This window comes from Rutilus rutilus (genome assembly GCF_951802725.1).
Source record: "Rutilus rutilus genome assembly, chromosome: 25".
In the NCBI taxonomy this organism is placed as follows: domain Eukaryota; kingdom Metazoa; phylum Chordata; class Actinopteri; order Cypriniformes; family Leuciscidae; genus Rutilus; species Rutilus rutilus.
This window is the reverse complement of record NC_140229.1, coordinates 30089502-30101644: the sequence shown is the minus strand read 5'-3', so window position 1 is coordinate 30101644 and position 12143 is coordinate 30089502. Positions and strand designations below refer to the sequence as shown.

The 12143-nt window shown below is 37.1% G+C and overlaps 1 protein-coding gene across 1 annotated transcript in view; it reads right to left on the bottom strand.

Moving 5' to 3' along the window:
- Positions 1–12143, bottom strand: part of LOC311284941 (uncharacterized protein) — a 227028-nt gene that overhangs the window by 15547 nt on the left and 199338 nt on the right. The window contains exons 24-25 of the mRNA XM_084400254.1: positions 6091–6315; positions 4766–4872 (exon numbers count right to left, since the gene is read on the bottom strand). Of these exons, the coding sequence (XP_084256380.1) occupies positions 4766–4872; positions 6091–6315 (332 nt within the window). The remainder of the gene's footprint in view (positions 1–4765; positions 4873–6090; positions 6316–12143) is intronic.

Below are 12143 nucleotides of genomic sequence, written 5' to 3'. Positions count from 1 at the left end.
AGTCGCTCTCTTTTTATACAGATTACAGAAGCTGAGAATATTTGTTTTTTATATAAATTACTTCATTTAAAAGATGCGATCTCAAGCTTTATGCCCGTGGGTCTGTTTGCCTGTTTGACTGAATTTTCGCGGAGTTATAGATCATTTTCGAACGCGTTTCAAATGGGAGTTTACTGACAGAGAGAAGGCAGAAATCGCATCATGTTAATTTTTCTTTATTTGTCAAAAAGCAAAACACTTTATTTTTATTGTGAGTATACAGAAAAAAAATAGAAACTGAACAGGATCGATTGATGTATTACACGAAAATGAAAGATCAAAATTAACAGAGCATTTAGTGTTTATTTTCATTGCTAAAAAAAAAAAACCGAGCAAAACGCGCGGGTGCGTTTTTGGTCCCCAGAGGGTTAACTACCTTAGTGAACATGAACTGCATTGATCAATCTTAGTTAGTTTTCATTTCAACATTTACTAATACGTTATTAAAATCAAAGGTTGGGAAAATGAGAAAATGATCTTCGCCTAGCAATATTTGACAAACACCACTGCAATAAATGATGTTCTTCCTCAGTGTTTCTGTTTTCCAGCACAAACATCTAAACATTCTCAAATAAAAATACATTTACTGGAGAAGCAAAATGACTGAAGATATTAACAGTTCAAATATATCAGTAAAATTTTACTTAAAGCCTTCACATATAATGCATTATAAAAGTATTTTGTACGCAATCATGCCTTATAATGCATTGCATGATCCTATGAATAATAATACCCACAGTTATAATGCATTATAATACTTTTCAATTCACCCTTAGAAAGTATAAATGAATTAAAACACTGACAAGCAACTAATTTCAGACGCAACAAGGAATTAGCAAATATTATAATGCATTTTAACTTTGGTTGCAATTACTTATAATAGGATATAATTATAATTATAACTAGGCCTGTCGCGATAGTCGATAAGTCAATTAATCGCACGATAAAAAAAAATGAGCTCGATAATTTTTCCGGCCGCGATAATTCCATTTGCATGCTTGTTTGTTTTCCTCGTCTCTCTCTCTCAGTCTCTACCAAAGAGACTGGATGACCACTCTCGGTTCTTTAGCGTATAGGAGGAGTGAACTCTCTTGTCAGTTGCATGGTCTTTGTGTGGGGAGGCGGCGCCGCGGCGCTTGTCAGTCACATGGTCTTTGTGTGGGAAAGCGCCGGCGGGACTGTTTGCGGCGACTGCCAGGAGAGAGAGAAGACGCTAGTTGTGAGTTGCGACAACGAGCCCGATCACATGAAAATGCGTATCTATACCACGAATGTTATTTCTCGTGCCATTTATACGCCAAAAATAGTTTTTGCGTGCATATGATACGCTCTTTATGGCGTGTAATACGCACGCACTCCTCACCCCTAATCCTAACCAAGTATTTTCAGTGCGTAGCATATACACGCAATAAAGCGCGTCTCCGTCTTCCCGACAGTACACAATCACTTGACAAAGTAACAGGAGGACAAAGTAACAGGAGTAACAGTGCAAAATTGTGTGATATGGCCTGTTGAGGCTTTTTTTTTTTTTTTTTTTTTACAAAGGTCCTAACTGTCAGTTTTGCCTGTTATGGAATGTATCACTATTTATGCCTAATGTCTAAAGCCTAATGTTTAATATTTTTTGAAGTGCAATTTTGTTTACATCCATTTTATTTATTAACAGACTTTTATTTTGTTAAAGGCACAATATGTATTTGTTTTGCTTTCAAAATATAAAAAATCACTATATCTATGTTATATATTTTTTAAAGTTGTGTATTTACATTATCCCGACAGTTCCAATTAACTTCTAAATCCAGAGAAATTAATATTTTAATTCGAAGACACGGACCGTGTCTTTATTTCCGTTTTGTCGCCGTCAATGCCGTCATATCCGTGTTGTCTCTGGTTTCCGCTCGTGCTTGCCATGGCAACCAGAGCTATGACCCAGAGCCCTCTGATAGTAACCAAACTGACGCGGACAACTGTGTAGTTCGCAATGTCTATCTGCACGCTGTTGTTGTTTCGTTCAAACATTATGGACCATGGCAAGCAGACTTTGGATAAAAAAGGACAACTAAACCGAGAATCAATATTAGCGCGGTGTTTTCAAGATGCCGAGAGCTCCCATAGACAGTATATAAACGAGAGCTCCACGTCCGAGACTTCGACAACTCCTACATGTACTTTATTAAACAGGTGAGCACATTTACATAAAACTAATCAATATTATATAGTTCAACAATGATAAAATGTTAGAATATGATCTGTATGTTATTCTAATGTTGATCTAGCTTACTGCTAGTCTCATACAGACAAACTAACGTTAACACATACATTTCAACACATTTAAATGCAGTTTAGAGTGATAGTGTAATGTTAGACCAAGTGAAACAGTGCTGCATTACCTCACAAGTTTAATTTGTCTAGTAAACTGACCTGTGAGTAGTATTCTGCACGTGTAGTTCGGTAGAATGAAATGTCCATATTCCTTTTATATCCGCGGGACTCGCGTCGCGTTTGGAGCTGATAGCTGTCTCTTATCAATCCCGAACTGCTTCATATCACAGTCATGATAAAAGCATCGATGTATTCAGTCATCCATAAACATTATTAGATCGGCCGGCTTGACGTTGACGACAACATCCATAATTCTTAGCATGTGTTGCGTCATCAAACTACGCCTTTGTTATTGTAAATAGGTTAGCGACCCCTAGTGGCGAAAAATTCCATAATGTGCCTTTAACAGACACTAAGAGTCCATTGCTTTTATTGTTTTTGATTGTTTTGTTGATTTTTTTGGATATTTAAAATGTTTTCCGTTTTCAATGTTTAATATTCTTTAGAAATAAAAGTTTATAGATCGTTGAAAAGGTGTACCTGCATTATTATGCCATTATAATTATATTAAATGAAAATGGTCTCAGAATGACAATATTATCGTTTATCGCGATAATTTCTTGGACAATTTATCGTCCAGCAAAATTTGTTATCGTGACAGGCCTAATTATAACTAGGGCTGCATGATATTGGAAAAAACTGACATTGCGATTTTAATTTTTCTGCGATATGAAAATCATTGAACCAGATGACTTGAATAGCTCTATTTTGATACAACAGAACAAAGATAAAACGGAAATAAACAGTGCTTCATGTTTTTCAGGTATTTAACAGTATTCAGGTAGAAAAAATTTAATAATCAGATGTAAAATAACAATCTTCACTGTATAAATTAAATGGAGAAAATCACTTTAGTAGCTTTAACTAAGATTAATTCTTTGTCTTTTATTGTTTGATGAACATTTGTGACGCAGACAGAGGCAGGTTTATTAGGCTGCTGTCACTTTAAGAACTAATGCATGGATCCAATATAACGATACGCATACGTTTCTTTCTCAATTGATTAGGTTCATAAGCAACTGTGTTTACGAGGATACTCGTCGAGATGGGCATATTGACAATGTCGTGTGTTTGTGTCCCTTCAAGCACAAAAGGCATGCAGCTTTTTACAAATTTATTAAATGTTTAAATTAGGTTACCTTGTGTTTTACATTGAGGCATAGATGATTAGATTCAAAGAAGATTAAGTCAAGCAACCCAGGTGTCTGACATTAACCCTCTGAAGTCGGCAAACACGCCCGCGCGTTTTGCTGGATTTTCTTCACATTGTAGCACTATAAACTTAAATTACTCCGTCATTTATGGTCATACAGAAATAAAAAATATAAAAAAAGAATCTGTGACATTTCTACTTTTGTATGTGTCCACTTACAATCAAATCAAAACATTGTGCTTTTGTAAAATAAAGAAAATAAACAGGGTGTGCTTTCTGCCTCTACGTCGCGGTGAACTTTTTTTTCTTGAGCACGTCTATAAACTGAAACAAAACTCAGCGAATACTTGTCACACATTTATGAGCCTTATATCTTTATAAACATTTAAGTGTGTACTTTTAAATGATCAGATTCAAACTGAAAACAAATATTCTCTGTTTAAGTAATTTGTATAAAACCAACAAGATGTCCAGTATCTCAAATGCTTGCTCATTATTTTTAATTTGACCACGCCCACGCGCGCAAAAGAGATTCACATGCAAATCTCCACATGGAACGCGAACGCGCTCATTACCTCAAACACAAAGCACGAAAAAACTTCACAAGTCTCTGCTTTTCGTCGTCGAGTTTGGAAGACGCGCCTGAGCTTACATTGGATTTACCTCAGAAGAAGAAGAACGCGTTTTGAAGACAAGAAACATGTAAGGTAATAAATTCTTAATTATTAGTTCATGTTATTGTTGCATAAACTTCACATTGCAGTTGAACTGTTGCTAGATATATGGTGAATATTATAATACATAATACATTCACAAAAACAAACTTAATTTAAAGCATTAAGGCACTTAATTGATACATTTTTCAGAAAACAAAACATATATCTTATCAAAATGAGTTTGTGATTAAAACAAGAACAAATCTGCCATTGTGGTCAGAAAAATTAACATAATCTAAAGTGAAAACCACAATTTTTCTGACCCATTGACAGATATTTGTGTTTGTTTTAACTACAAACTGACTTAATTTTGATAATGTTTTCAGAAAACAACACTTTATAACTAAATAATTTTTAATTCTCAAGTTAATATCTTAATGTATCTGTTTAGACATTTGTACTGAAAACAATATGTGTTTTGTAATGCACAGTGAAAGTTGGTTTCTTCCAGAATTTGACTGATTTGGCTCTTTACCTGCTGCAGTAGTTCCTTGCAAATTCTGGTGGGCATCTTTGCGATGCATTCGAGCACAAACCGAGCCACGCCGCTGTATGAGTATTCATCTTCCCCGGGCGCTATTGCTGTTTCCAGACGAGAATGCAAACATGACATGAGTCCAGCATTACATCATTGGCAGAGATAATGTGTTACAGACAAGATAAACAAACCAGTGAAGACTAGGCCTGTCACAATATATCACAATACAATAATGCAACAATATGTGTCGTGGATAGTTCACCCAAAATAAAAAATGACTGTGTGAGAAAACATTCAAGTTTAGTGTCAGTACTACTATAAATAACGCTGAATATAATGTATAATTAAAGCTGCAAGCAGCATTTATCGGGGTTCAAGCAGTTAAGGCCTTTAAGGCCTTTAAGCACAAAAGCATCAAAAGTTAAGTTTTATTTAGCAAGCATGTAACCACTGACATAATAGATGGAAAATACCATTTACAGCCAATACAGGAAATGTACCATAGGAAATATAAGGATACATCAATTTTGGTGAAGTTCTGAGTTTTCATTTGGGATTTATAGGCTTTTTAGTGTATTTTGCCACGCCCCTTTTCTAAATGACCCTGTTACAGCCACCCAAATGCAAAAGTTCAACTTTTATTCGATAATTATTGATCTAGAGCGTCCAGAGAATTGTCCTAGACTGGTCTGGTTCCGATCGGGCGAAAAACCAGGGACTAGTTCGCAAAAGTAGGTTTTGGACAAAATTCGACATAGCAGAATTTTTTCACTGCCTAAATCAAAATTGGAGATAGCCATTTTGTCCGTTTTGAGCCAGGGATCACAGTGGTGTAAAACACTTGAGTCTGGGTCAAACGGTCTAAGAGTTATGAGCGATTTTGTACTTTTGGTTGCTGTAGCGCCACCTATGGGCCAATCGGGGTCATACTCTGATAGGTTGTCCCCAAATTGAGGCCTACCATCTGGCCAGGTTTCACGTCTCTAGGCCTTACGGTTGGCCTGCACGATGCGTTTTACGAAACCTTACAATTACAATAGGGTTTCAGCACTTTGTGCTTGAACCCCTAATAATGCAATAGTGGAATATTTGTGGGAGTGCAAACATATTCATGTGAAATAATTCTGTATTTTCAGCTTCAGTATCATGCATATTGTTATGCTGGTGTCTCTATTGTCCTGTGCTTTGGGATTAGTCCAAACCTAATCATTTACACACACAGTGCAATACCAAATTTAGCATTTTAATCAACAGTACATTTTTTGCTGACATTTTAAAAGAAAATTAATCTTAATTCAAGACGTGAGAAAAGCTCCTCCTACCTTCTTGCGCAACTGCGAGGTTCAGCGCACTCTCCATGTGATTGGCTAAGAGCGCCGTGGGCGTGTTCGATATCCCATCAGACACCACGATGGAGACCAGGTGACCAGCGGTGCCGACTGGGTCCAGAGCCTGTGCCGACTCTGAGAAGTGCTTGTCGCTCGTATCGGTGGTGACTCTCAGCAAGACACCGGGAGAAACCTCGAGGGCCCGCAGCTCCGTCTTACCTGGGTAAAGGATGTTCGCAGTGAGAACCAACAGAAAACAAGACATTTATCCCCAATACTGACAAAAAATGACATCTAGATATTTACTGGGATTTTGACGATTAAAATGATTAGAGGATAAGCGTGTTTTTGTGATTGAGTCTTGTCATAGACAAGACTTTCATATTCTGTGCAGTACTTAGTTAAAGTTCCCCTGTGTTGAAAATCCAGCTTTTAATGTTGTTTATGTGTCTATGTGTTGTTTTTAATACGCTTTAAGAAAAAGCATGTGTAAATTCATAAGTCGACACCATTGCTGAGTATTTCCTCCTTAAAACTGCAGTGAACTAAAGTCAGTCTCAAAATCACGCTTTGAAATCACTGGTGTTTCTGACGTCACAAACTACCTTGTAACCAATCAGATCAGCGTGTGATCGTCAACCAGTGGATCTCTGAGCTGAGTGAGTGAGTGGAGGTGGGGCTCATTTGCATATTCATAGAACCACGCATACTAAACGAGGCAAGGGTGTCGAGTTACAGTCAAGATATTAAGGCATGAATATTTTTGTTTTTTCAAGGAAAAACATTTTAATATGTCATTTTAGTGGTCAAAGATGAGTTTTAAGGGATAAAATTCTCAGCTGTAGGAAATAATACATTATTTATCAGCTTTAATATCTCAGCTACATTTTCTTATCGGGCCGAAAACAATAACATTATAAATGAACATACAGACCCTTTCCAAAAAAATTGAATATCATGGAAAAGTTTATTTATTTCCATAATTCCATTCAAAACGTTAAACTTTCATAGATTATAGATTCAGGGGCCACAACTTAAACAATGTCAAGTATTTAGTTGTTTATTTGTACATAATTTGGGCTTCTAGCTCATAAAACCCACGAAAACAGGATTTCAAAAAATTTGAATATTACATGAAATCACACAGTAATTACACAGTAATACCATGGTCATTGAACCAGGTTTTGGTTCTTTTGGCAGTGTGGGCAGGTGCAAATCCTGCTGGAAAATGAAGTCAGCATCTCCATAAAGCTTGTCTATTGAAGGAAGCATGAAGTGCTCTGGAAATGTCCTGGTAGACGGCTGCGTTGACTCTGGATTTAATAAAGCACAGTGGACCAAAGTCCTCTTTTCTGATGAGAGCAAATTTTGCATCTCATTTGGAAACCAAGGTCCCAGAGTCTGGAGGAAGAATGGAGAGGCACACAATCCCAGATGCTTGAAGTCCAGTGTGAAATTTCCACAGTCTGTGTTGGTTTGGGGAGCCATGCCATCGGCTGGTGTTGGTCCACTGTGCTGTCCACTCAACGCAGCCGTCTACCAGGACATTTCCAGAGACCTTCATGCTTCCTTCAGCAGACAAGCTTTATGGAGATGCTGACTTCATTTTCCAGCAGGATTTGCACCTGCCCACACTGCCAAAAGAACCAAAACCTGGTTCAATGACCATGGTATTACTGTGTAATTACTGTGTGATTTCATGCAATATTCTCATTTTTTGAAATCCTGTTTTCGTGGGTTTTATGAGCTGGAAGCCCAAATTATGTACAAATAAACAACTAAATTATTGACATTGTTTAAGTTGTGGGCCCTGAATCTATAATCTATGGAAGTTAAACGTTTTAAATGGAATTATGGAAATAAATAAACTTTTCCATGATATTCAAATTTTTTGGAAAGGGTCTGTATATCAGCTGATAACGATATGGTGGCCGATATATCGTGCATCACTAGTTTGAACGATGTAGGATGCTGACATTATCAAGTATGAGTTTATATACTCATATTTCTATATGATCTAGCTAAGCGATGAAGGATTCAAATTTAAGAATCTATTTCAAATATGCTTCCTTACATAACATCACGTTAAAAAATATTGTATTTAGTGTTTAAGGGTAAGATAATGATTCTGCTCAGCAAAGTTGCCTTTCCTGTTTTCTCCTTATTGTCTGTAAATGGCTCTTGAAGCCCCAGTCTCACTCAGACTGATGGGATTAGCACACGAATGATTCACTGAGAATCTAACCTTTTGTTCTGCAAATGGCTTTCGGACCCAAATGGCTCTTGGAGCCTTATGCTGATTAAATTGAGACTGCTGGTCTGGGGCGGGTTCCTTAACCTGTATACTCATTTACATGCTTTGTTTGAATTTGTCTCCACCTTCAAAAGCCCCTCCTCCTAAAATGCCTATAAGACACCAAGTAAATTTATATACTTTAGATTATGTTGGAAGCATCGCAGCCGCGCTCAAATAAAGAAACTCTTCTGTTTTGAACGTGATCCCAACGTCTCCTGGTCTGCTTTGAAGAAAGAAAAACTGTACAACAGCGACATCAAATAAGAGTGCTCTTTTCCCCAATATCAGCACATATATTGCAAATGTCATATTGGTTTTATACAACTGAACATCAGAGTTTTTATCTTTGGTCGATGTATTTCTTTAAGGGCAAAGATGGCGGCTGAGGGTGTGGGTGGTTTGTTAGGCTCCATTCTTACCGGTTTATTCTGCCTCCATCTGCCACTACTCGCTGTTTTAACCCTCGGTTTTAAACAGATATTTACCATTGCAAAGACCAGCTTAAAACGGAGAAGTAGAATCAACAATAAGGATAAGGGAAATGGTAATGTTTGCACACTGCTGCTCTGCTGCTGGCTTTTGCTGGTGCCACTCGGACAATGCTTTAATGTGGACAACATGAAAAAACAAACGCCAAAAATAACAGACTACACTGCATTCTCAAACAAAATGCCGAAATGGAATTTCTTTGGACATGGATACCTTGTAATCTACTCTATCACCAGGCGAAACAAATATTTCCATGACACATCAAACAGTAACAAACAAAATGCTTGGAAAAGAGGCAAGTGGTATGCTCTCAGTATACTACTGACTCTGATTGTATTATCTGGTGATGTACAACTAAACCCTGGCCCGTCAGCTGACTTTTCTCCGGAACAAACATCAACAAGTGGACTAACCGAGGCGCGGCTTTCAGTGGAGCGGCGGACCTGCTTGAGCGGGCCGTGCCGCATGTTGAGATCGACCTCTGTCCACCTGTCTGCCCTGTTTTCCACCCGGATGGAAGTGAACTGTCTGGTGAGTGTGAACAACCCTACTTTCACAAGCAACCTAAGCTGCCAGAGAGGATGATAAGTGCAGCTAATGGAACCTTAAAAACACAATGTAAACAAGGTATCCGATCAGCACGAAAACAACATGAATTTCGAATTTTCCAGACTGTAAATCATGCAAAGGTGATATGGGACTCTGTGTCTAAACCTAAGGGTATCCTGGGTGGACACTTGACCATTCGGAGTATAATATCAAAAGTAGATCAGATTCAACATCTACTGACGGACTCTAACCTAGACTTCCTAGCTTTGAGCGAAACCTGGCTTAATCGTAACATCGCAACCAGTATGATTGATGTTCCTGGCTATGTTTGTTATAGAAAGGACAGATCATATGGCAGGGGAGGGGGTGTACTGATTTATGTCAGAGATATTCTTAAATGTAAGGAAATCTAATTTGACACATCTTTGGAATGTTTAGCCTTAAATGTAGTGCTGTCCCCCAAGATGAATTTTAATATTGCAATCCTGTACAATCCACCATCACATGATGTTTCATTTTATCGTGATTTTTAATTGTTTACATTGTTAAATTGTCGTTCTGAATGTCTCTTTTTTTGGAAATTTTAATATAAATTGGTTAGATAAACATAGAAAGCAAAAGCTGAAAATGATAATGTAAAAACATAATTTTCAGCAGATAGTAAAGGGTCCAACTAGAATCGCTCGAACAAGTAAAACCATGATTGATTTGATAATGACAAATAGACCTGAAAGAATTACAAGGATGTACAACTTAATAACAGGCCTATCTGACCATAATATGACTTTGATTATCAGAAAACTAACAAAACAGCGTCTACCAGTGTTTATGAATGAACATAGTGTTGGGAACTTTTTCCTTCTTCGAAGCAAGACCAGGCGACGTTGGGATCACGTTCAAACAGAAGTTATTCTTTATTGAGCGTGACTGCGGTTCGTCCAACATTCTAAAGTACATAACTGTTCATGGTGTCTTATAGGCATTTAAGGAGGAGGGACTTTTGAAGGTGGAGACAAATTCAAACAAAGCATGTAACAGGTTTAGGTAACACCCTAGACCAGGGGTTGGCAACTGGCGGCCCGTGGGCCAAAACTGGCCCGCCAGCAATATTTTCTGGCCCGCCGGATTATTTTGGAAGTCTGTTTTTTTTTTTTTTTTTTTTTTTTAGCCTATTTTCATTTTACAATAACGGTTTACAAATAGGTGTATTGGTCCGTGTACTTTTTCGTTCATTCATCATTCTATTTCGGAATGAAAGATGAAATTTAAAAAAGGGTGCAGCTTGGTTTTTTTGTTTAACCCTCTGGGGACCAAAAACGCGCCCGCGCGTTTTGCTCGTTTTTTTTTTTAGCAATGAAAAATAAACACAAAATGCTCTGTTAATTTTGATCTTTCATTTTCGTGTAATACATCAATCGATCCTGTTCAGTTTCTATTTTTTTTCTGTATACTCACAATAAAAATAAAGTGTTTTGCTTTTTGACAAATAAAGAAAAACTAACATGATGCGATTTCTGCCTTCTCTCTGTCAGTAAACTCCCATTTGAAACGCGTTCGAAAATGATCTATAACTCCGCGAAAATTCAGTCAAACAGGCAAACAGACCCACGGGCATAAAGCTTGAGATCGCAGCTTTTAAATGAAGTAATTTATATAAAAAACAAATATTATCAGCTTCTGTAATCTGTATAAAAAGAGAGCGACTCCAGTCGAGCTCATTACGAGCCATTCAAAAGTAATTTGACCACGCCCCGGAGAGCGCGTGCTATTCAAACGCAAATTCTGAGAACCATTTCAGTCTGTGAAACGCCCCCACATCAGCTGTAAACAAAGAGGCATAATATAGCCTACCTTATGGAGAAAATTTTCCGTGCTGATATGAGGAGCAATATGAGGAGCAGATCCCGCTGAGGAGTGAGGTAGGCTAAGTTATCCTTTCTCAAGTGTTAATGTGGAATAACGTTATGGAATAACGTTGTAGGCTTATGTAAACAAAAAGATGAATCGCGTTTCTATAATATGAATCGCGTTTCTGTGAGATGAATGAAGGGTACATATTTGTAAAGACTGTTTAGCCTAAATATGAATCGCGTTTCTGTGAGATGAATGAAGGGTACATATTTGTAAAGACTGTTTAGCCTAAATATGAATCGCGTTTCTGTGAGATGAATGAAGGGTACATATTTGTAAAGACTGTTTAGCCTAAATATGAATCGCGTTTCTGTGAGATGAATGAAGGGTACATATTTGTAAAGACTGTTTAGCCTAAATATGAATCGCGCGTCTGTGTGTGAAAGAATAAACTGCTTTGCTATAGCCTACTGAGATGAGTAAAAATCGACTGAAATATGTTGAAATAAAATGTATTTGTATAAGCAACGTATTAAACTGCAAATTAACATTTATAGGCTATGCCCTAATATTTCATAAAAACAACGTTACAGTCAGGCGAAGTATGAAAGACAACATTTTGTTGACTAGATTTGGGTACAGTTTTTACTGTAGAATATACTGTCACATCAAATAAGCTTTTCTGCTCATATATATAAAATACTATTTTGTCAAAAATAAAGTCATAGACTAAGATGTTCCAATGTTGGCTATATTCAAACTAATGAATACATATGATAAAATGTAGGCCTATAATCTTTTTTTTTTTTTTACAAAGAAAGAGTACTTTTTTGCAGAAATATTGCTGAAATTGTAATTATTG